The 26,830-nt window shown below is 35.8% G+C and overlaps 1 protein-coding gene across 2 annotated transcripts in view; it reads left to right on the top strand.

Moving 5' to 3' along the window:
• The window catches only part of VAMP4 (vesicle associated membrane protein 4), a 42,756-nt gene extending 16,856 nt beyond the window's left edge, over positions 1-25,900 (top strand). For both annotated transcript variants that reach the window (XM_032160986.2, XM_032160987.2), the window contains exons 4-8: positions 6,712-6,762; positions 15,103-15,203; positions 16,167-16,246; positions 19,504-19,555; positions 21,391-25,900. In XM_032160986.2, coding sequence (XP_032016877.1) covers positions 6,712-6,762; positions 15,103-15,203; positions 16,167-16,246; positions 19,504-19,555; positions 21,391-21,419 — 313 coding nt within the window. In that variant the 3' untranslated portion in view covers positions 21,420-25,900. The remainder of the gene's footprint in view (positions 1-6,711; positions 6,763-15,102; positions 15,204-16,166; positions 16,247-19,503; positions 19,556-21,390) is intronic.
• Positions 25,901-26,830: the final 930 nt, after the last annotated feature.

Here is a 26,830-nt window from a genome sequence, read left to right on the forward strand (position 1 = left end):
GGTGGATCACCTGAGGTCAGGAGTTCGAGACCAGCCTGGCCAACACAGTGAAACGTCTCTGCTAAAAATATAAAAATTAGCCAGGCCTGGTGGTGTGTGCCTGTAATCCCAGCAACTCAGGGGGCTAAGGCAGGAGAATCGCTTGAACCTGGGAGGCAGAGGTTGCAGTGAGCCAAGATCGTGCCACTGCACTCCAGCCTGGGCGACAGAGAAAGACTCCATCTAAAAAAAAAAAAAAAAAAAAAAAAATTAATGGAAACCCGAGAAGCAGTGAAGAAAGAGCTTACAGGATAGATAGCAGCAAACCCAGTAACAGAAAATAGTATCATTTTTGGCAGAATGTCAGATAATGTGGGGAGATAATTTTCTATGGGTGACAAGATTTCTATAGAGTCACAAAGCGAATTGCCTACAATGCTACTTGTGGTGAAAAGCCTTAGACTAGAGCAATAGCTACCCCTCAAAAAGGAACTTAGTTTTTTAAATTGTTTGCTGATTGATTGATTGACTGACTGAGACAGGGTCTCATTATGTTGGCCAGGATGGTCTTGAACTCCTGACCTCAAGTGATTCTCCTGCCTCAGGTCCCCTACCAGAGTAGCTAGAATTAATAGCACAAGCCTCTACACCCAGGAACTCAATATTGAATACATAAATGGAATTTATTCAGCCTTAAAAAGTTTGGAAGGAAATTCTGACATATGCTAAAACATGGATGAACCTTGAAGACTTTATGGTAAGTAAAAGAAGCCAGTCATAAAAGGAAAAATATTGCATGATTCCACTTATATGAGGTACCTAGAGTAGTCACTTTCATAGAAACACAAAATAGAATGGTGTTTGCCAGGACCTTTGAGGAGAAGGGCATGGCAAGTTAGGGGACAGAGTTTCAGTTTTGCAAGATGAAAAGGTTCTAGAGATGAATGGTGATGATAGTTCATTAAGTGAATTACTTAATGCCACAGAACTGTATGCTTAAAAATGGTTAAAATAGTAAATATATGTTATATATATTTACCACAATAAAAATTTATTGACCATATATGTGTGGCTCTATTTCTGGACTCTATATGTCTTTCTTACATCAATACCATAGTAATCACTATCCTGAGTACTACGATTTTATAGTAAGTTGTGAGGTAGTGTAGTGTATATCCTTCAACTTTGCACTGCCTTTTCAGAGTTCTTTTGGCTAGTGGAGGCTCTAAGCATTTTCATATAAATTTTAGAATCATCTTGTCAGTTTCCAGCAAGCCTGCTGGAATTTTGGTTGAGATTGTATTGAACCTATAGATCAATTTGGGGATAATTAACATCTTAACAATATTTGGTTTTCTGACCCATGAACATGGTATATCTTTTTATTTATTTGGGTACTTAATTTCTCTCAGCAGTGTTTTGTAGTTTTCAGTGTCCAGATGTTGTGTTTTTTTCTTTGTCAAATTGATCCTTAAATATTTTCTTTTTTAGTTTTTATTATTATACTTTAAGTTCTAGGGTACATGTGCACAATATGCAAGTTTGTTACGTATGTATACATGTGCCATGTTGGTGTACTGCACCCATTAACTCGTCATTTAGCATTAGGTATATCTCCTAATGCTATCCCTCCCCCCTCCCCCCACCCCTTGACAGGACCCGGTGTGTGATGTTCCCCAACCGTGTCCAAGTGTTCTCATTGTTCAGTTCCTACCTATGAGTGAGAACATGTGGTGTTTGGTTTTCTGTCCTGGTGATAGTTTGCTCAGAATGATGGTTTCCAGCTTCATCCATGTCCTTACAAAGGACATGAACTCATCCTTTTTTATGGCTGCATAGTATTCCATGGTGTATATGAACCACATTTGCTTAATCCAGTCTATCATTGATGGACATTTGGGTTGGTTCCAAGTCTTTGCTATTGTGAATAGTGCCACAATAAGCATATGTGTGCATGTGTCTTTATAGCAGCATGATTTATAATCCTGTTGCAGGAAGTCAGGGACCCCGAATGGAGGGACTGGCTGAAGCCATGGCAGAAGAACATAAATTGTGAAGATTTCATGGACATTTATTAGTTCCCCAAATTAATACTTTTATAATTTCTTATGCCTGTCTTTATTGCAATCTCTGAACATAAATTGTGAAGATTTCGTGGACATTTATCACTTCCCCAATCAATACTCTTGTGATTTCCTGTGCCTGTCTTTACTTTAATCTCTTAATCCCATCATCTTCATAAGCTGAGGATGTATGTCACCTCAGGACCCTGTGATGATTGCGTCAACTGCACAAATTGTTTGTAAAGCATGTGTGTTTAAACAATATGAAATCTGGGCACCTTGAAAAAAGAACAGGATAACAGCGATGTTCAGGGAACAAGGGAGATAACCATTAGGTATGACTGCCTGAGATATGGGCAGAACAGAGCCATATTTCTCTTCTTACAAAAGCAAATAGGAGAAATATCACTGAATTCTTTTTCTCAGCAAGGAACAGCCCTGAGAAAGAGAATGCGTTCCTAGGGGGAGGTTTCTAAAATGGCCGCTCTGGGAATGTCTGTCTTACACGGTTGAAGATAAGGGATGAAATAAGCCCTGGTCTCCCAGGCCTATTAGGACGAGGAAATTCCCGCCCAGTAAATTTTAGTCAGACCGGTTGTCTGCTCTCAAACCCTGTCTCCTGATAAGATGTTATCAATGACAATGCGTGCCAGAAACTTCATTAGCAATTTTAATTTTGCCCCGGTCATGTGATCTTGCTCTGCCCCCATTTGCCTTGTGATATTTTATTGCCTTGTGAAGCATGTGAGCTCTGTAACCCACACCCTATTCATACACTCCCTCCCCTTTGAAAATCACTAATAAAAACTTGCTGGTTTTGCGGCGTGGGGGGCATCACAGAACCTGCTGACACGTGATGTCTCCCCTGTACACACAGCTTTAAAATTTCTCTCTTTTGTACTCTTTCCCTTTATTTCTTAGACCGGCCAACACTTAGGGAAAATAGAAGAGGTCCTACGTTGAATTATCGGGGGTGGTTCCCTTGACATAATCCTTTGGGTATATGCCCAGTAATGGGATGGCTGAGTCAAATGGTATTTCTAGTTCTAGATCCCTGAGGAAATCACCACACTGACTTCCACAGTGGTTGAACTAGTTTACACTCCCACCAACAGTGTAAAAGCGTTCCTCTTTCTCCACATCCTCTCCAGCACCTGTTGTTTCCTGACTTTTGAATGATGGCCATTCTAACTGGTGTGAGATGGTATCTCATTGTGGTTTTGATTTGCATTTCTCTGATGGCCAGTGATGATGAGCATTTTTTCGTGTGTCTGTTGGCTGCATAAATGTCTTCTTTTGAGAAATGTCTGTTCATATCCTTTGCCCACTTTTTGATGGGGTTGTTTGATTTTTTCTTGTAAATTTGTGTAAGTTCTTTGTAGACTCTGGATATTAGCCCTTTGTCAGATGGGTAGATTGTAAACATTTTCTCCCATTCTGTAGGTTGCTTGTTCACTCCGATGGTAGTTTCTTTTGCTGTGCAGAAGCTCTTTAGTTTAATTAGATCCCATTTGTCAATTTTGGCTTTTGTTGCCATTGCTTTTGGTGTTTTAGACATGAAGTCCTTGCCCATGCCTATGTCCTGAATGGTATTGCCTAGGTTTTCTTCTAGGGTTTTTATGGTTTTAGGTCTAACATGTAAGTCTTTAATCCATCTCGAATTAATTTTTGTATAAGGTGTAAGGAAGGGATCCAGTTTCAGCTTTCTAGATATGGCTAGCCAGTTTTCCCAGCACCATTTATTAAATAGGGAATCCTTTCCCTATTTCTTGTTTTTGTCAGGTTTGTCAAAGATGAGATGGTTGTAGATGTCTGGTGTTATTTTCGAGGGCATTATTCTGTTCCATTGGTCTATATCTCTGTTTTGGTACCAGTACCATGCTGTTTTGGTTACTGTAGCCTTGTAGTATAGTTTGAAGTCAGGTAGCGTGATCCCTCCAGCTTTGTTCTTTTGGCTTAGGATTGTCTTGGCAATGCAGGCTCTTTTTTGGTTCCATATGAACTTTAAAGTGGTTTTTTCCAATTCTGTGAAGAAAGTCATTGGTAGTTTGATGGGGATGGCATTGAATCTGTAAATTATCTTGGGCAGTATGGCCATTTTCACAATATTGATTCTTCCTATCCATGAGCATGGAATGTTCTTCCATTTGTTTATGTCCTCTTTTATTTTGTTGAGCAGTGGTTTGTAGTTGTCCTTGAAGAGGTCCTTCACATCCCTTGTAAGTTGGATTCCTAGGTATTTTATTCTCTTTGAAGCAATTGTGAATGGGAGTTCACTCATGATTTGGTTTTCTGTTTGTCTGTTATTGGTGTATAGGAATGGTGGTGATTTTTGCACATTGATTTTCATAATTTCTGATGCTACTAAAAATGACATTTCAGATGGTGTTTCAAAATTTTAAAATGTCGTACTCATTGCTAGTATAAATATCATTTTTGTAAATTAACCTTGTATTCTACAATCTTGCCAAACCCACTTAGTAGTTTTAGTAGTGTTTTTGTAGATCCTTTTGGATTTTCAACATAGAACAATTATGCTTTCTGCAAATAAAGACAGTTTTATTTCCTCCTCGTCTATGTTTGCCTTTTATTTTTCATTACCTTATTGCTCTGATTAGAACATCCAGCACAATATTGAGTAGAGGTGGTGAGAGGGAATATCCTTGCTTTGTTCCTAATCTCCTTTAGGGGAAGCATTCATCTTTCATATTATGTTTCATTTTCATTGCATGTTGTTATTGTTTGTAGATTTATCAGGTTGAGGAAGTTTCCTTCTATTCCCAGTTTGTGAAGAGTTTTTATCATTAGCTGATGCTGGATTTTGTCAAGCATTTATTTTGTATCTATTGAGATGATCATTTATTTTTGTCTGTGAATGTGGTGAATTATGTTGATTTTGAAATTTTAAACCATCGTTGCATTCCTGATATGAACCCTACTTGGTCATCATGTATTATTCTTTTAAAACATTGTTAGAATCAATTTGTTAAGAGTTTGTTAAGAATATTTGCATCTATGTTCATTAGAGGTATTGGTTGGTTGATAGTTAGGTCTTTTTCTTGTTGTGTCTTTATCTGGTTTTTGTGGTAGATTCATACTGGCCCTGGATAATGAGTTAGGAAAGTTCTGTCTTTTTTAGTTTTCCAGAAGAGTTTGCATAGAATTCTTATTTTTTCTTCATTATATGTTTGGTAGAATTGACGACTGAACAAATCTAGTCCTGGAATTTTCTTTGGGGGATTTTTAAAAAATAATTTTAGACCCACAGAAGAGTTGCATAGATAGTATAGAGAGTTCCTATCTACCCTTCACTTAGCTTCTGTTAATAAATCTTATATAACCATGGTACGTTTGTCTGTAGTGATGTTCACTCTTCCATTCCTGTTACTAATTTATGCCTTCTCTCTTTTTTTCCTATCAGTCTGGCTAGAAGTTTATCAAGTTTTAATTTTCAAAGAACCAGCTTTTGATTTTGTGTTTTTCTATAAGTATTTTGAAGTCTCACGTTACTTGATAGATGAAGCAGACATACTGCTGCTTTTTTTTTTAACCTGTAGTGGGGATAATTTTAATTCAATACTTTTCAGATTCTATTTCACTTTATAGTTTACTCATTTAATGACTGCTTTTCTTTGTTTTTCGGTTGACCAGCTCTTGTAAGTTCTTGCCTAGTTTTTAGGAATGCCTTCTGGTTCAGAATATTAGTTTTCTCTATGAAATTCAACGTTTAACATCATTTTGGAATGGAATACTGTTCCAGTATTCTGAGGTTTAGTTGGAGCTTAAAAGACTTTAAGAAAAAAGCTTAGAGGAACTAACGCAAGATGATATATTCACACTTATACATTATGTTAAATAAGTTTCAGTACACAGTTTTTTTTTCAAAAATTTTTAATCAATTGCTGTATTTTTTCACCTCCTTTAGAAATTGCCATGTCTAGAAATCTGAGAACCTGGTTTCTTTTGAGTTTTGTAGTTTATGTCTTATTTATTCTCTATCTCCAGAAGAATCATAATTACTTTAAATAACCGAATGTTTTCAAGAATATTAAAATGGATTGGTTAAGGCGTGATATACACTCAACTACAATAAGGAGATAATAATCTGAGTAATGTTAAAATTTTCTTAATATCTTGCATTTCCCTTTTGCTATGTTGATAAGTTCAAGATGAGTAATCAAAAACATACTTAAAATTGTTAGTGTTTTCAGTGAATTTTTCTCTATATCCATCTTTGTCAATCAGCATTTCACTTTGTAGTTTCCTCATCATTATAGTCTAAATTCAAGATGAATTGCGCTTTTAGTTCTACAGTTGACCATAAAGATATTAATATTCACTAGCAGTTAAGTAGTTAGGATATTTCAGAGTTTAATGATCAGAACAAATTCTGTGTAAGTTTGTTATATAAGATAACATAAACCCTAATTTCTCTGAAAGTTTTAACAGAAGAATTAGCTTAATTGTGGCTAGTAAGTTCCAATGAAGTAAAGACATGATTACCTATTATTCAGTTTCACCAGTATCAGTAAAATGTGGTCCCTTATGATAAATAACTGATCCATGTTTAGAGTTCAGCTTGATTGTTTGTATTTGTGTATACTTTCTATCTTTGTTTTGTTTTAATCCTGTCACCACTAATATGTACTTGGTATGTACTTGTTTTCAGAAGGGGACCATCTGGACCAAGATTTGGACCTAGAAATGATAAAATTAAGCAGTAAGTTTTGTTCATTTGTTTAAATGATAATCATATTTCTGTGTAGACTAGAGATTGGCAAACTGCAGCCTGTGAGCCAAATCTGGCTGCAGCCTGTTTTTGTAAATAAAGTTTTGTTGGAACATAGCCATGCCCATTTGTTTTCATATTATCGATAGGTACTTTCAAGCTACAATGGCAAAGTTTATGGCCCACAAAATCTAAAATATCTGCTGAATGGCTGGTCCTTTACAGAAAAAGTTGTTGACCCCTGATGAAGACTAAATATAACTGCTGGGTTATAAAAACCTAATTCATTTTATTTTCTCAGAATTATAGCTAAGGAAATGCAGGATTGTTGGTTTTTTTATTACTTGATTACCTTATGTCAAATCCATTTATTTAGCATAGTCTGAAGGTCTATTTTGGTTTTAAATCCATAGCTTGATTCCTATTTTCGGAATGATAACAAAGGTAATATAATAGCTTTAATTTGTTGATGTACTGCATGTTTTTATCTACTTCCAGAATTTTTTCATATGTCTTATTCATCGTAACCCATATATTGGACTAAGTTTTATGGCTAATTTGTGGTTTAAAACCTTTGAGGTATATATTATTTGGTGATAGATGAGGATAATATGCTGTAATCAATGTGTCTAATATTGGAAAGATATGAGTCCTGACTGGAGGGGAGAAGGAACAGACAGAGCAGTGAGTCACTTGAGGGAAGGCTCTGGAAACTGACCAAGCTATAAAGACTAACTGTGGAATGTGAACTGCATGGCCCAGGTTCAAGACCTAAGGAGGGATAATAGTCACTACTCTAAGCCTGGGTATAGATGGCACATTGTAGGAAGGGTTCTATAATGGAGTATCTAGTTATTGGTCAGACACTTGGGCTTTACTCAGGTAGCTGTTGGTGTGAAGAAATATTTCCATACTTAGCCTAATTCTAACTAATGGATTTTGAGATATGGAAACAAAGAACCAACAAATGATTACAGGTACTAGACTGGGTGTATTAGTTTTCTATTGCCATGTAACAAATTACCATAAATTTAGCAGCTTAAAACAACACACATTTATCATCTCACAGTTTCCTTGGGTCAGGAGTTCAGGCACTTCTTCAGTGAGCCTTTTGCTCAGGTTTAACAAGATGGCAATCAGGGTATCACCAGGTATGACCAACTCAGGTAGTTATCAGAATTTATTTTCTGCAGCTGTAGATTTCATGGTGCTTCTTCGAGGCCAGTAGAAGAGAGAATAGGTACTGTTTCAAGTCTCTGATTTGACTAAAGATACAACAAGCCACTTTTAGATGCAATTTATTACTTATGTAGTAAAAGGAAGAGTAGCCAAAGTTAGTAGCTCTCAGGGTCATTGTCCTGCACACCAAAAATAATGATACAGTTGGGTGCAGTGTTTCACGCCTGTAATCCCAGCACTTTGGGATTCTCCTTCAAAGGAGGATTGCTTGAAGCCAAAAGTTTTGAGACCAGCCTGAGCAACAAAGTGAAACCCACTTCTCTTAAAAAAAAAAAAGGGGGGGGGTCAATGGCTGCAGTACAAATTGTGAGATACTCTATTGCAAAGGAGCTATTTCTAGACTGTGGTTTTTATAGTCTGCACATACAGCCTGCAGAAAGTTTATACCTCATCAGAACCTGGGAGGTGATAAGAAACTGCCTTATGATAGTCTCGTAAGGGAAACAGGGAGGTGGATGGAAGAAGACCTCATGAGCCACTCATTCTCTCATGTTCCAGGGAGATCACAAGCATTCTACCAGGACTCAAATTAGCTGTAGTTCAAGCCTGTATGGCATATGTGGATGCCAATGTGTAATGTCTGAGCCATCCTCCTGCACTGAGCCAGAGTGACTTCTGTATCCACTCACATGTTCTCTTTTACCTAAGCTGCCACTGGAGAAGAGGGCTCCACTGATGACACACCTATTTTTTGTCCTGCCAGTATGCTCTGTTTCCTGTCTGATATCCTTCTGAAGAGTGAACCTAGTAAGGAGTGTTGCCAATTGGGATCTTTTGAGTATGATTTTCCAGCTGAATCCCCAAACCACCACCAGTTGTATAGAGTAGGCATTAAAGAATATATCTCTATGTTAGTAAATGCCAAACATACATACATGAATTTGTATATTTATGTATTACACTATTAATATCACAATAACTTTGGTGATCACAGAATTTTAGAATAGTAAGGGATTGTTAAGTATAGTGTTTTTTACTCTAGAGCTGAAAACTTGCTGGATTTAGTTAGAATACGGTCATTCATCAAGCATGCATTAAACCTTGATTAATGCTTATCTAAGCAGGGCATGACTCACCAGTGTGCCCAAGATGGAGGAGCACAACTTGCCACACAACTTACCCAAGGACAAATCCCTGGCATTATTTTAGTACACAAAATTGCTAGAACTGGTCAGTTTCTTTACTTAAGCTGTTATGACCACTTAATTTATAACATTTCAATACAGAGTGTTTCCTACTGCATAGATTAGCAACATCGTTGCTTTCTTTGAACTTGATTAGCCACATTTATTAGTGTTGATAACAGATTAATCCTACAAAAAAATACTTGACATCACTTCTTAGGAAAGACTCTTTTTGAGGACAATTTTTAAATATTCACATGTCTACATAAAATTTATGCTTCTCTTTGGAATGTTTCCTTTGCTTTTTAAATTTTGTTTTGTTTTTAAAGAGAGTTTGTTCAAGCATAAAGTATGAGGATGGACCACCTGGAAATACCAGCTCCAAAGGAATGGAGTCAGCATTCCAGAGTAGAGAAGTTAAGGTTTCATTTATATAAGCAGACAGGAACTTTTAGCAGGATTACATTTCCTTTGCCTTTAAATTAAACAATAGCATTATAAATGCCACTCTAGTGAATTCTGTGACATTATTCTAGACATTCTGTGTTAGGGGTAGGGAATCTCCCAATTATAGTCTTGGTCAGACCAGCTTAACTTTTATAAGATTCCCTCCCCCACACCCCAGGGAGTGTTCCATGGTGTAACAGCAATATATGTGTAGTTGCAAAAATACAGCTTAACTTTAAAACTTCTTTTGTCAGCAGTACCTTAAAAGACCAGAAGATGGGGATATTAACTATGAAAATAAATATTTTCTTTCAGGGATTTTTGCTTTGTTTGTTTTTTGAAACAGGATTTTGCTCCATCACCCAGGCTAGAGTGCAGTGGCACAGTCACAGCTCACTGCAGCCTCAAAATCCTGGGCTCAGTTGATCCTTCCACCTCAGCTCCTGAGTAACTGGAAACTTCAGGCACGTGCCACTGTGCTTGGCTAATTTTTTATAGAGACGGGGTTTCCCTATGTTGCCTAGACCGGTCTCGAACTCCTGGGCTCAAGGGATGCTCCCACTTCAGTCTCCCAGAATGCTGGGATTGCAGGCGTGAGCCACTGCACCTGGCCAGTGTTTTCTTTATAAAATAAGGGGTGCGTATTGCAGAGCGTGAATTAGTTTCTTAATCGAAGAGCGCTGACGTTTATCAAGTATGTGCTATGTGTTAGGCACTATGCTAAGTGTTTGAATAACACTATGTCATTTAATTCTCACAAATAAAGTAGAGATTATCAGCTGCATTTTAAAGGTGAGAAAATGTTAGGCTAAAACAGGCTTCCAAGATGAATTCCAAAGTCACATACGTAGTAAGGGATAAAGTTGTATTGCAAACCCAGGTTTGTCTGAATACAGAACCCAGGGGCTCTACACTATACCATACAGCTTCTCTGTTGGTAATTAGAATAGAGCCATTTCGGAAACACAGGTGCCTTCAGACTCTAAGAGGATTTAAAACAGTTTTGAAAATGTCTTTTCCTCACTGTGTTCTCTCTCATGTCTTTTATTATCTTATATGAATTGCCTTTAACTGGCCATGATATAAAAATCTCCACCCTTCCTTCACAAACTAGCTTTTCCTTTGCATTCTTAATTTTTTATTTTAGTTAATAGCCATCGTCTACTACCACTTAATTGCTCAAATTATAAATCTAGGAGTTGTCTACTCTTCGCTTTTGCCAATTCCTTCACCCACATCCAGTTAATCTCCTAGTTCTTAAAATATTACCTCCTCTTACATATATTTCCTTATCCTAGAACTTTCTCACCATCCACTGCCTCTTTTACTCTGCTTAATTAACTCTTGACTCCTCAAAACTCAGCATAGGGGTCTTGATGTCATCTCTGGTCCAGGCTGAATTCATCTAGGCTACATGACTGATATTATGGGCTTCCTTCTGTTATATCCCTTAACACATGGTAGTATATGGATATCAGTTTTCCCCACTGGAGTATAATCTTTCTAAATACCAGGCTCATAACCTTCATGATGATAACCTTGATGAATAGCATAATAATAACTTTTTTTTTTCTTAGACACAGGTTCTCACTCTTGTCACCCAGGCTGGAGTGCAGTGGTACAATCTTGGCTCACTGCAGCCTCCACCTCCTGGAGGAGGATCCTTCCCCCTCAGCTCCTGAGTAGCTGAGACTACAGGTGCACACCATCATGCTCGGCTAATTTTTGTATTTTTTGTAGAGACAGGGTTTTGCCATGTTGGCGAGGCTGGTCTCAAACTCCTGGGCTCAAGCGATCCTCCTGCCTCAGCCTCCCAAGTGCTGGGATTACGGCCCTGAGCCACCACACCTAGCCATAACTTTTTAATAAATGTTTTTTGAATGAATATTTAATTCAGATTTGAAAATATTTGTTAAATGCTTACTTTGTACCAGCCACATTTCACATGACCTGGGAAATAAAAGGATAAGTGAGTTAGTCTCTGTTTTTAAGGCATTTATAGTAAAACAATGGGGACAAGACCAATGTGAAATACAAATAGAAATCAAAGGACTATAACTATTGTGAAAATGTAAAAGATCATGGGGAAATATGTTATCACTTGCTTTGTAAACCAAACTATCTCCATATTAAAGTAAATAAGCAGATCATTTTCTTTCTTCTACAAAAATTGTGTTCTGGGTAGGGAAACATCCTGAAACACAAAAACAGTCATGAGATTTTTCATCACTGAGTGAAGGTTACACAGTAGCTGGATTCAGAGTGTTACACCAGCAGATAATTAATATGTGAAGGACAAAGCAGCAATAACTCACTAATCGTTTAGCAGAAAAATTAAAATATTTGCGGTTTCCATTATCAATAGTGATTTATTACATGTGTGCCATGTTGTTGAGGGAATACTTGTAGGTTTATAATACTCTAGTAAGAATCTAGAATTTTATCAGTTCTATCCCAATTAATCTGCCTATATCCATGGAATCTTATCCTTAAAGGGTTTTGCTTTTTTTCCTTTGAGACAGATCTCTGTTGCTCAGGCTGAAGTGCAGTGGTGCAATCACAGTTGACTGGCACCTTAACCTCCTGGGCTCAAGGAAATCTCCCACCGCAGCCTCCCAAGTGGCTGGGACCACAGGCACATGCCACCATAACCAGCTTATTTTTAAATTTTTTTGTAAAGACAAGGGCTCACTCTGTTGCTTAGCCTGGTCTCAAACTTCCGGGCTCAGGGGATCCTTCCACCTTGGCCTCCCAAAGTGTTGAGATTACAGGCATGAACCACCAGGCCTGGCCTTTAAAGAGATTCTGGGACCATAACTATTTTATTAGCTTTTTGTTTTCATTTTAAAAGTATATATAATGTCTACGGCCATACCACCCTGAATGCACCCGATCTTGTCTAAAAGTACATATAGTATACATATATTAATATCCATAATAACTATAATCTGATCGTGTGTAGGAGCCTTAGTATATTTCATTCATTCCCATCCTGCTATAGCACCCTACTTTAAGCCATTAATTATCGTCACTTGCATATGACAAAAAAAAACTGGCTGGGAATTTCAAAATTGATCCTTGATGAACAGTAGCTTTGCTTTTGTTTGTAGTTAAATGGAGGGCTCTACACTCACTGCTTTATATCTCCTCCTCAAGTAGCTGGATATGTTTTATAGGAGTTATACTCAAATTGTTCATTTATTTATTGAATGGCCACTCTGCCCCATGCACCACTATAGGTACTGGACTTACAAAAGTGAACAAAATAGGCAAGGTCACTGCATTCATTGAGCTTACCTTCTAGTGGGGAGAGGTAGAAAATAAGCATGTAAATAAGTAAATAGGTACAATTACCATTACTTTATATTTGCTTACATGCTATAAATAAAATAGAGTAATGGGGTAGAGCATGCTGTTTCACAGCTATAAGGTTAATACAGTGCATTCAACATACATTCGAACATATGTTCCATAAGGGCTGGGATTATTGTCTGTTTTGTTCAATGTTATTTCCTCAGTACCTAAAACAGTACATAGTAGGTCCTCATTATTTGTTGAATAAATTGATTAGTTGTGTATTTGTGCCATTGTTCTTAAATAGGATGAACACCTTGAACTCTCTACTTAGGGGATTGGGAGTTGCAATAAGATGTCTTAGAGATTTAGGGATTCTTTCAGATCTGTTTGGGCAGAAGAGAATTCTGCATGCCCAACTTCATTGAGCTTCAGTCTTATATCCTCCAGTGGAATAATGTGTGGGAAGCACAGAACTCTGGGATGCTGTGAAAAATCTTGAAGTTTGTGTGTGGATAATCAGCAGGTGTACATAATGCTTTTAACATGGGAGGGAAGTGACTGTCATCCAGCTTAGTAATTGCTACTTGAATCTGAGTACTTCTGAATCCACCTATGTCTAAGTGGGACTTCATTTTGTTTTTATAGCAAACTTTTTGAAGAACTAGCTCAGTGATCGGAAAGGATAGAACTCTTTCAAAATTAAACATGACTGTGCCTCACCCCTCACTTCCTACATTAGTTTGGGGACTTGTGTGGGGTAGAGGGCGGAGACCATATTTGTGTATTGTAAAAAATTGTTAAAGCCCCCTACACACTTCTTCCTTTTCCAACTAGAAACACAATTGCATGTCTACATTTATTTAAATATATATACATTTAATGTTTATAACCATCATGGACCCTTAATGACAGGCTATGTTTGGAGAAATGCATCATTAGGCAGTTTCACTGTGTGAACATCATAGAGTAGTATACTTACACAAACCTACATGGTGTAGTCTGCTACACACCTAGGCTATATGGTATGGCTTTTAGTTCCTAAGCTACAAACCCATACAGCATGTGACTGCACTGAATACTGTAGGTAATTATAACACAATGGTAAAAATCTGTATGTCTAAACATATTTAAACGTAGAAAACATGCAGTAAAAATATGGTATTATAACTTATGGTACCAGTGTTGTAAAAGTGCTTTGTCATTAACCAAAATGTTATGCAGCACCTGTCTGCAGTCGCTAGTAATCCAATGCACTTTAAACAGTGTTTAGTATGAGGACCATGGATTTGCTTTATTTCTCCTTTTAAATATTTCATTCTTGTGACTTATTTCATAAAGTAATTTAAAATAATTTTTGTGGTTAGAGCAACAGAGGAGAATAAGACACTTAAAATAATTAAACATGTCCATGTTTGTGTACTCTGGAGGTAACTCCTGAATGAGAGTAGATAGCTGAGGACAGTTATTACAATTTTAAGTTTAGGTTAAGTCTTTATTGAACAGCCTGAAATTTGGTTAAAACAGGCCCCCATCATCTAATATAAAGGATGAACAAACAATCGAAAAACAGAAAACAATTTTTTCCTTTTTGCTTCCTGGTGGGTACTTCAAAATATTCCCAGGTGTCCCCAGTTGTCTTATACCCTGTTTAAGAAAAATCTGATGAGCAGTGAAGAATTCTTCCCATTGAGCATCAGTATCTCTTAGAATATGCCCTACATTTCCATTTTGGAAACTAGATATGTTTCATAAGCCTTTACCTTACCTGAGCAAAAGGTATGTTAAAAAGTATGTTAACGTACCTCCTTTGATAGCCTTCATGTATGAAATATATAGCAAAAGTAGGCTACAGCGGTGTCTATGTGCTGCCTCAATAGCCTGTTGAAAAGAAAAACTGATTATTTTTAGTGAAGCTGTTTAACTAAATTCTGTACTTAATGAGCATGCTGACAGTACAGTTAACTTGCTTATGGGTTACAAGTCAGAAGCAGGGCTAAAAGTAAGCTATCTTTAAATATTACTTTAATTTATATCATATTGTCTTTCATTATCTGAGTACTGAAGCCCACAAATGGAAGAACATTGCTACAAAGTCTTAAGTTTAAATTTTATAGTTGAATAATTCTCCGAGAATTTGCTATTCTTTGTATGTCTAATGAAAGTTTTAAAAATTGTAAGCATTCTCAAAAGAAGGATAAATAATTGTGTATCTTTTTTAAACTAGTGTTCAGAATCAAGTGGATGAAGTTATTGATGTCATGCAAGAAAATATTACAAAGGTAATTGAGAGAGGGGAGAGACTAGATGAACTACAGGACAAATCAGGTACAGATCTTCATGTATTTCTTGATATTACTAATCTGTTTGCTAGTTTTTGTTTTCTACTTGTCTAGCCAGCGTTTACAAATCTTGGCTTAGGAAATTGGCGTTTGGTTCTTAAGTATATGATTTTAATGGTTTAATTTTAGCTCCTTTACTTTGAGTCATCTTATTGTTTCATTATTTTTTAATTGTTCAGTGGAGAATGAAGAATTTAAATTTTCATTATTGAAGAGTGAAGAGTAGAGCTGTTTTTTCTTTTGCCCTGTGATATTGATGAACTTTGTGTTTCTCATCATCTCAGGGCCTAAAGACCTACTCACTTTTCAACACTTGTTTCAAACTTATCTGCTATTTTTATGTTTTATTTGGTAACTTAGTCACCTTTCTTTACTTTCAGTCATTACACCTATAACCTATACCTATACCTATACCTATACCTGGCACGTACTTGCCACTCAAATATTGTTTGAATGGTGAATGGCTGAATACCTGATTAATCTTTGACAGCCTTTAAAAAAAAAAAACCTTGCTTAGTCGCATTTAAAATGTATATTGTTTTCCTTTAAAATCAGTCACTTTTGATATCTTCTAAGAAGCTAACTTCTCAACATGTAATTTTTTTTCTAGAGGTGTGCCAAGTATTTGAATTTTTAAAGAGTATTTTCTTACTAGAATTCCTAAGTTTATTTATAAGCATTAAGGCCCTAAAAAGACTTTTCTTAATTTTGTAATAAAAAAGAAGTGAGCAAACTGATCTGCAAGCTGTTTTTTGCTTTCTGTTTTCGTTTTTTTAATAACGTAGAATGCCAGAGTTTGTGGGTGGAAAAAAGGGAGAATGCTGTTTTCATGCTTAAAAGGGAATAAATTTGCAGAAGTAGAAATTAATATTTTCTTATCTTTGTGTGACTAGATAAAAGAATCCTGTTATGTCGTTTAATCCTTCTCTCCATCCTCTATGTGATATAGAAAGCTTATCGGATAATGCAACAGCTTTTAGCAACAGATCCAAACAACTTCGAAGGCAAATGTGGTGGCGTGGATGCAAAGTAAGTAAATCAGAAGCTACTGGATAGACTGGTCAGCATCTTAAGTGGTATTCAAACACATGAAGAAAAAAGGGCCTCTAGAGCATAATCTCTGTGAGAACAGGGCCTATAACTGTCCTGAGACATGGTAGAAATTCAGTAAATACTTGTTAACTTAATTGCTTTTGGGATAGGGATAACTAAATAACTCAGTATGCCTAAAAGGATGTTTTTATAGATTTTTTAATGAAAGTAATCCACATTTTATTAATATTTGACTACCTCTAGACTTATTAACTTATAACAAATATATGTTTTTTTCTTGAAATGTACTATTAATACTTTTTTTGGAGCAACCTCTATAGCATTATGTAGAGATATCAAAAGTAGGAGCTAGAGAAAAATATGACTTTCGGTTGAAAGGGTAAAAAGTAAAAGCTTACATATCCGAATCTGTTAAGGCAAATGGAGTTAAGAAAAAACTCCACTTCCCTCATTATTCCAGAAAAATAAAAAGTAAAAGAAATTTTTAACATTTTTAATAAGGAAAACATTGAGAGTCACTACATACTAATATATACTCCTGCAGAACATTGTATAGAAATACATTTACTTCTTAAATCAACTGTGGCTACTAATCATTAACAGAAAATGTTTTTCATGTTATATGAGCAAATCTTTTCTTTTTTACTCCTGATTCTAGGTATAATTTTTGGCTTTGTTAAAAATTTAGATATGAACTCACTGTTTTTAGTCTCTGATTTTCAAGTTTAGCAATAACTCTCCTTTTTTTTTGAGATGCAGTTCTGCTCTTGTTGCCCAGGCTGGAGTGCAATGGCTTGATCTCGGCTCACCACAACATTACCGCAACCTCTGCCCCCAGGGTTCCAGCGATTCTTCTGCCTCAGCCTCCTAAATAGCTGGGATTACAGGCATGTGCCACCATGCCCGGCTAATTTTGTATTTATTTATTTTTTTATTTTTTTCAGTAGAGACGGGGTTTCTCCATGTTGGTCAGGCTGGTCTTGAACTCCCGACCTCAGGTGATCCGCCTGCCTTGGCCTCCCAAAGTGCTGGGATTACAGGCATGAGCCACTGCACCAGCCAGCAATAACTTTCTAAACCTGACTTAGCCATATGCTAAGGATTTTTTCCAAGAGTTACCTTGGATTTATTTATTTTTATTTGTCTACCTATTGAATTGTCCTACTTTCAGAAGTGGAACTGAGGGAAGAAATATGTTTCATTTCTCCCCTTGTTCAGAATTTAAATTTTCTATTCTATTTTAAGTTATTTATTCTTTAAAGAATAAATTTATTTTCTTTAAATTCTTTTTTTTTTTTTTTTTTTTTTGAGGCACTCTTGCTGTATCTCTGAGGCTGGAGTGCAGTGGCACAATCTTGGCTCACTGCAACCTCTGCCTCCTAGGTTCAAGTGATTCTCATGCCTCAGCCTCCTAAGTAGACCAGGTTCAAACGATTCTCCTGCCTTAGCCTCCCAAGTAGCTGGAATTACAGGCATGTGCCACCACACCTGGCTAATTTTTGTATTTTTAGTAGAGACGGGGTTTCACTATGTTGGCCAGGCTGGTCTTGAACTTCTGGCCTCAAGCAGTCTGCCCACCTCAGCCTCCCAAAGTGCTGGATTACAGGCGTGAGCCACCACGCCTTGCCTAAAGCTTCTATATCTATAGAAATTTTCTGTTCTGTGGGCTAATTTAGAAAAACAGAAGGTCCACGAGCCACTCACCCCTTCTCTCCCCCAAACTCCTGTACCCTATTCATGTATCCACAAAAAGATGGTCATAATGTACATTTTGCCTAGCTTTTTTTTTAACCATTTCTAAAAATGTTTGCTTTGTACTTTATGGGGTTTGGGTCAGAGGAATAGTGTGCTTTTAAGGAGGAAAAACATTGAGTTATATTTTTAAATAGTCATCACCTTGAGGACCTCTGGGGACCGTGAATAGCATCGGCCATGTAATGAAAATCATTGTTCATAATGTAACAAACACCATTTACAGTAGCGAGTATTCTTCATTTATTATTTTCTAATGCTTAGCTTCCTTCAGTTCTACTGTACCCCATTAATACTTCATTGTGCTACTGTTCATCTGGGGCAGCCTCCCTGTGCCTGCCGTTTTCTAGATTGACTTCCATAATGGTAATTTCAGAAGGGTTTTAAGAAAAAGGATATAAGGGCAGAACACAGATCAGGAGTTGCCAGTGGCTAAGGGGGATGTCGTGCGGTTGGAGACTGACAACAGGTCATGAGGAAGCTTGTTAAGGGTGATGGTGGAAATGTCCTATGTTTGATTGTGGTCATGTTTATTAACAGCTGGATATATTTGTCAAAACCTATCAAAAGTATTTTAAGAAGATAAGTTTTATTCTGTGTAAAGTGTATCTCAGTATACCTGGCTTTAAAAATAAATGAGTTAATAAAATTATCCATGGGTGGGGAAAGAGAATCGCTAACACCTCTCTTAATATATCTGGGGGCTGTGAAGCTCTTATATGTTTAATGACAAACAGATTTTTGTTCATGTTATTTGGAATAAGAGAGCTTTGGACTTGCATGAATACAATACTGCCATTTGGAGTTGTAAACATTTTCTGCCCAGTGTTAGAAACCCAAGGAAGAAAACTCTATTCATTGAGGTGTTTTAAAATTGATATTGATGTTTTCATTCAAATCTTAAGTAAAGCCAAACACACATTTAACAGGGCAAATTAATGTACATTTTAGGTAAAGTTGAAAAACTACTGTAGAAATTCCAAATTATTTTAGAAATGTTTCAGATTAATAAAAAAAAGCTTAAAGTACTTTAGTTTATCATATAAACTGAACCTCTATGATTTGATGGGCTTATTACTAATGTGAGACCAGAGAAAATATACAGTATTTTAGCAACTCTGTTCAAGTGTCAAGATATGATGAATAACATAGGCCATGCAATTCAAATGGTTCAATACATAGAAGGTAGCAGTTTATAGCACTTTTTTCCAAAGTATATGAGAATTCTGTTAGTTTTTTCTCCCCTTACTTTCTTCTTTGCATTTTTATCTCCATTTTGAGGAATATATTTTAGATTCTTTATGAGTAGCCTCATTTAATAAGCAACTTTGCCTAAGAGCATTCTGTGTCAGTTTTGTAGTTAAGAAACCTTAAGGTGATGAGATGATTTAGTGTGATGCAGTAAATAGAAGAATAAATAGTCTTGACTTTATTAATGAGTCAAATATTAATATCTTTATATGCCCTTTTGTGTGTTGTAGATAAAAGCCATCATGGCTTTGGTTGCTGCTATCCTTTTGCTAGTGATTATCAGTAAGTATTATTGGATTATTACTTCCTAGGGTATCATTTGTTTTGGAGTTCATTTTAGTTCCCTTTTATTTTCAGTTGACCTAGTATGTCTGAAGTCCGGATTGAATAATGACTTCTGACCTGTCTCAGGAGCTCTTAGAATCTATAGATCTCTGAAAATGCTCTTAAGTAATATGTAAAATTTTATGTGAATATGTATATGTACATTTTTAGGGAGAGAGGGTCTATATCTTTTGTCAGATTCTCAAAGGGAACTCCTGTTCTGCCCCCAACTCTCACCCCCAAATCCAGGGCTAAGTGATTTGTTCAAGGCCAAATCTGGTTCCTATTACACTAAGGTCTAAAATACTCATTTTCTATTTATTATTAACTCTCAGGAATAGCAGTTTGCATTTTGTAATATTGTTTTGGAAGGATAAATCCAAATACATTCTTCAGATGATTTTTTTTTGTTTGGTTTTTGTTTTGTTCTATAGTTGAGCATAATTTCCATCATTAAAGCATGATTCCTTCCCTTCCTTTTTCCCTTAGTGTTCTTTTAAAAATCAGATCATTTTAAGTATCTCTTTTTCTTCAAGGCCTCTCTACCTATGTTTACAGAGGTTTTATGACACTTTGGAAAGTATCTAAAAATAATCATTTGAAAAATTATATTATGCTGTTATCTTTTTAAACAGAAAAAAAATGCTTTGTTACAAAGAAATACAGTCAATCCTCACTATTCATAGATTCTGTGTTTGCAAATCCAGTTACCAGGTAAAATTTATTTGTAACCCCAAAATCAGTACTCATGGTGCTTTCAGAGTCATTACAGACATGTTCAGAGTAACAAAAAATTGTAAGTCCCCCAACCCACACAGCCCTAGCTGAGGTTAAACAAAGCCATTTCTGCCTTTTTATTTCAGCACTCATAACATAAACTTTCTGTTTGTAGTCTATTTAGTACCACATTTTCTGCATTGTTGTGCTTTTCGTTGGTGATTTCACTGTTTAAAATGGTCCCCACACATGGTGCTGAAGTGCTCTCTAGTGTTGCTCAGTACAAGAGAGCTGTGATGTGTCTTCAGGGAGAAAATACACATTAGGCAAACTTTGTTCAGGCATGAGTTATAGTGCTGTTGGCCTTGAGCACAGTGTTACTGAATCAATAATACGTATTAAATAAAGTGTCTTTAAACAGAAACAAACACATATAAAACAAGGTTATGTATTGATTGACAAAAATGTAGTAGCCAGAGACTCACAGGAACTTAACCCTATATTTTCCCTAGAAGTAGTGGTTCAATATTCACTAATTTAGTGTTTGTAGTGACCTTATAGAAAATAGTTACCTCAGAAACCAAGAATCAATCATGTATATATGGTGGGCAATTGGAAAATGTGCAATATTAATAACAAAAAGAAGAAAAAATCAACTATAATCTTACAACAGAGATAGCTACTACTAATATAACTATTATATATATACTTCTCTTTTCCTATTAATATACAAGCATGTTTTTTAAAAAACTAAGACTATGTTATATGTACTTTCTAGTAAATATATTGTGAATATTTTCCCAGGTTATCAAAATTTTTAGTAATATTTTAACAGCAGATACAAGCTATGGCTATGCCATTATTTATTTTAGATGCCAATGTTAGACATTTAGATTGTTTTATGATATTTTTTGCTTCTCCTTTCCCATTGATTATTTATTACCTCAGATAAAAGTTCAGTCTATCCTCATTACCCATTTCTAAAAGTAGACACAACTACATTTAGGAATATTGCTTTGAACATAGCATATATATCTGATGTTGATACATTGCTTTTTTCATGTTTTCTCTTACAGTTCTTATAGTCATGAAATACCGTACTTGATTTGATGACAGAGATCTTCATTAAACAAGATCTGGGACAGTAATAAAAGATTGCTGCATAATTTAAATGAAACCTATGTGTATATAACTTTCAAAACTTCTTTTTCAAGAAACTAAGAGGCAAGTATCACTTCAAATTGGAACGTTGAGAATGTCCAATTATCTTCTCCCCTTCTAACAAAATGTTCTTTTAATAATTACGTTTAAGGCAAAGAGAACTAGCCTCTATTTTTCCATATTTCAAGGATCTAATTTGAAACTAGATACTTGCCAGTTCATTATTTGTGTATATAGTTAAACACTGATTATAATATTTCATACTAATAAATATTTTAATGGCATAAGGACTTGCATTATTGCATTAGGGAGTGGGTCATGCTGGGGGTCAGGAAGCCTGTATAGACTACCAAATTATATGCTGAAAGAGATGCATAACCATTCTGTCAGTATTTGCAGAAATATAGTTCCTTTCATATTACAGTTGTTTTGCAAGCAATTTCCACATTTATAGGTGTAACAAAAGCTAAATGTTGTAAATGTTGTTGCCTTCAGCTATAACAACTAAAAACATTCCAGTAAATAATTTTTAACTGTGTAAGAGAATGTGTAGTAATTTTTTTGGCATTTGGATTATGGAAATGGAAATTTTTAAACAGTGTGAAAAAACATGGTATGGCACCATAAAACTGGAGATAATAAAGTTATTGAAGAGTGTCATTGAAGTATTTGAAAATGACCAGTATATAGCTGCCAGTCATGGTCCAGTCTGTTTTCAGTTAAACTCCAATAAAGAGAGACCAGTCAGTCCTAATGTGAGTAAATGAAATTTACAGGTAACTTACTCCTTAATTAATTTTATTTTAGTTAATAGCCTCTAACTTCCAACTATCTCATTTACCAAAAGTACGAAAAGTAGCAAAACCATCTATTATAAATACTTCAATTTTATACCTTTGCATTTCCTGTTCATCCTTGAGGAGACGTATGTTGCACAATCAAATTTTGCATCAGCCAACAGTAATGAGTAGTAGAAAGTCAGGAAACTAGGTATATATGTGTGTGTGTATATATATATATATGATATATATATGATATATATATGACATATATACTTTATATATATATGATTGATATATATATGAGATAATCAGTCAGTCGGTAACCAAATGCTAGAGAGTGACCATTAACCTAAGCCTGTTTTTATAATGAAAAAATGTGTTAACTTTAAAATATGCCAACCTCCTTGTGTCTTTTAAACAAGTCAGAGTGAAAATACATTGTCCCCTAAGGTGTGGGGAGAGGAAGCTTTATAATAAAATTAGTGATTCTGCAGAAACTTGTGCACTGGATATCTTGAGAATATGAATATAAAACTCCCTAAATTAAAGATAGGGTTAATAGAAATTACCAGTATTTAAATAGGGAAAAATGATTTCATGTTTATTTAGGTTTTATTTCTTTGGTCATCTTAATGCAAAATGAATAAAGCATAGAATCTGGGTTTGGTGTTTTGTTTTTTGTCTGTTTTTAAAATTCTACAGGATTATTACTAGAAGGCAAAAAAATGCTGTTTAGAATGGAAAGAAATTTGAAGAAAGAAAGCAGACTGAGACACTCAAGACACCTGCAAGTTATCTAAGAAGATCTAGATAGAATTACTAAATTTTATAGTTTGCTTAGAGCATTTACAAGGAGATAAAGATCTTACATACTATAGTGTATTGTCTCTGGTCTCTATGCTCTTTTTAAATGTCAATGTAAGGAGCATCTGAACTGCTAATAAATCTTTTAAGATACCCAGAAAAATGAGCATTTTTAGAATTTCAGTAGCTAATAATTCAGGAAAGGAAATATTTTAACTGAATGGACAGAATCAGTCCTAACATTTGTATGTATGTCCTTTATTTGAATTGGAACTAGGCTCATAAGCGGTTAATTTTCCATTAGTTGATGTAGAAATCTGGTTTCTCCATAATATTTACAAGTGAAGATGAAGATTACTTCTCAGAAAGTATCCATATTTCCAGTGTTTCTTTTAATAAAGTATGCCACTTTTAAATAAATAATTACAAAAAGTAAAATTATAAAATTTTTAAATTTAAATAACAGTAAAATTTTTTGACAATATATATGTCACTGTCTTTGTAATTTAAACATATTGCTGCCTGGGATATGGGTAACAGACTTACCACTCATGGAACTTTGTAGTAGTGATGGCTTGGTTTGTAGTTTATCATTTCATCTTTCTTGGTCTTGATTAATCCTGAAATCCTTAAAATGGCTGGCATGGTTATGACTTTATTATGGTAACCTTGGAGATGTAAGCCCTCTTACGATCAAAAACAGAAGAAAAAAATATATTGTTCAAACTGATGCCAAGCCTACCTTCATTCCCTCCCTTAATTACTTTTTTTCTCATTCAACTCAGATCATCCTGCACTTGAAAAATGAAGTTTTACCACCATCAAAACTATCATTATTTAACAACAAGTGAAGATCAGCAGAAAAATTCAAGTAGCTTTGCAAATACTAGTTGATACTCAGTGAAATCACGTCACTATTTTGATGCCTGAATCCATACCCTTGTGATTTATGTTTAATTACAGAAGCCTATTGCCTTGCAGCAATTTTGTTGTTATAATACTGATTAATTGGTTATTCCTTCTTATTATAACTCAGTAATACCTGTGGTCGTTTGGTTCCTCTATCCTGACAAAGTTCACTGGAAATTGCCCTCAGATTTTATAAACTGGGGGATTTCTTAATTAGATGAAAGTTCACTATTGAAGATGGAATATTATATAAGATGGAGGAAGGGTAATTAATACACATGAGATACAGAAATACTTTGTTAGCCCTCCTATAGATTGCCTAGTGTAGTCTTTCTGTGCATTTCAATACTCTGTATTAGGAAATTATAACTTCAGCACTTTTGATAGCAAAAATTGGCATCTTTCAATTCTGTATAGTATGTGGCTATCCTGTAAATGATAATATGTGTACAGACTGAGAAGGCAGGTATATAAAGAAATTGAAATCTCTCATTGCTGGTATACTCTTAAAGCATGCTTGATGCCTTGTCAGCATCATTGCCCACATTGACTCTGTATTTACATCTGTATATACACTATGATTAGAAAATATGCAAGAAATTGTTTTTCCATGTTAAGAACAAATGCCATTAGAAGATGTCCCCTTAATTGTATTGTCAGAGTGTTACTATGTCAAGGATGACTGTTCTGTTAACCTAATTTTGTGTTTTCACATGGAAATGTGATTGGACTCCATTTTTCTGTGAGTTGAGAGTAAGAGCATAAGTCAGTTTGAAAGTATTTACAAGTTTGTTTTCGAATGTAGTGTAATGCTTATATTTGTGCAGGAGATTGCCACAAAGCAGTAGAAAGACACTGGTTTCTAAGGGCTGAAATGTGCTCTACTTCTTGACTTGTTTTTTCCATGTTATAGACAAATGACATCATGCCTTAGATTGATGTAGGGTTTAGGTCCTCTTTAATACTTTGAGTTAGTCTTATTCTGATTTTTTTTCTTCTGGAAACCAAGTAGAATTAGGGATGGGAACACAAATGCATTTATTCTGGCTCCTGTTTTATTCCAAGAAGCTTCTTGGAACAAATCAGTAGGAATTGAAAAGAAAGCATGACCAACCCAATTACAGGGGATAAAATGTAAGCTTGTTAAAGTAAGCACCACACCATGTTTCTGTCTCCCCAGCACCCAGCACCCAGCACAGTGCTGTGAACCTTGGCAGATGCTAGATAAATGTGTGTTGAATGAATGTGCCTATGAAGCCACAAAGATGCCACATGTTAGTATATCAGTGAGAGGTGACTCCACAGTGCTCCCTGGAGAAGCAATATGAGTGACTGAAGAGTGGGGCCTTTCGCTTTTGCCTGGATATAGGGGTGCTCTTCTACTGTAATTGGGCGTGGAAAAACTCTGGCTTTATGGTATTCCATTAGGTTCTTTTCATTTAAAGTAGACTTAAAATCAAAGTATCCAATATTTTAAAGCCACAAAGTAGATTACATAATTAGCAGAGATTTTAGTCAGTAAAATGTTAGAAATCAAACTATAAGAAAATTCAAGCCCTTTATTTTGTGTCTTGGGTATATGTCATTATTTTAAATTCCATACTCCCTTATTTAATCACTTTGGTAAGTGCCTTCGATGTTTTGAAATGTATAGTGGGAGATGAGCAAATGTAAATGTCGTGTGCCCTGTTCCCTAGCTTCTCAATTCCTCATAACCATTTTTACCAGTGTTGCAAAGTTTAGACCTTTGTGTTAATATCAGAAATGTATTTCTAGCCCCTCCATAGTGAACAGTGAAATAAACTATTTCATAGAAAACAAAAATTAAGCACTTTGGCTTATTCAATATGTGTTACCTGTTGCCTTAACTTCAAAGCGTAGCTTATTTAACAATAACATCTGGATAATCACCCCGATTTAATCTATCCTATTTTCCCAATAAAGTGCATGAAGGAAAAATAAGAAAAAGAAAAGGCATTCTTTCACCAAAAATTATGCCTGATACTGATGAAATCTAAGAAGAATTTCTTAGTGATTTTTAACTCACTAAAGCAATGTCTTTACCTCAGTCCACAGTGTCTGCAGGAGCGGAAGGCAGGCAGTTTTCTCTTAAACTTAACATGTCCCAATCAGAAAACCTGCTCCTGTCCCTCAGCTGCCTGGTGCTTTAGGCAACCAGAGTAATGTTCATTCTCTCTAGCCTCCCTCCACCCACACACTAAACTGTGTCTTTTTGTTTTTGTTTTTGAGACAGGATCTTGTTCTGTCTCCCAGGCTGAAGTGCAATGGCACGATCACAACTCACTGCAGCCTCGAACTCCTGGGCTCGAGCAATCCTCACACCTCAGTTCTCCCAAGTGGCTGGGACTACAGGCATGTGCCACCATGCCCAGCTAATTTTTAAATTTTTTTTATAGACAGGGTCTCACTATGTTACCCAGACTGGTCTCAAATTCTTAGACTCATGCCGTCCTTCTGCCTCAGTGTCCCAAAGTGCTACGATTACAGGTGTGAGCCACCATACCAGGCCTTTATTGTCTTAATACTACAAAAAGGCATGGGAGGGGAGACGACATTGGAGGCATGTTGTACCCCGAGATAGTCTCCACAAATTAAGTGCTGTAGTCAGAAATGGAGACAGGAAGCAGCCTGGTAAGGGCACTCTGAGAATGATGGTGTTTAATACAATCCACCATTCAACAGATGAGAGAACCGGGCAGGAAGATCAGATACTACCTAAATCCAGCAGAGTCATACTTAGTGTGTGCCCATCGAACACTAAAAACTGCTGTGGAGCAGTGACTATTGGCCTGCTTTTCAGCTGTTAGTATAAGAAGGGATTCTGACTAGTAAGCAAAGG

This window comes from Hylobates moloch, unplaced genomic scaffold, assembly GCF_009828535.3.
Source record: "Hylobates moloch isolate HMO894 unplaced genomic scaffold, HMol_V3 SCAFFOLD_8, whole genome shotgun sequence".
NCBI classification, from domain to species: Eukaryota; Metazoa; Chordata; class Mammalia; order Primates; family Hylobatidae; genus Hylobates; species Hylobates moloch.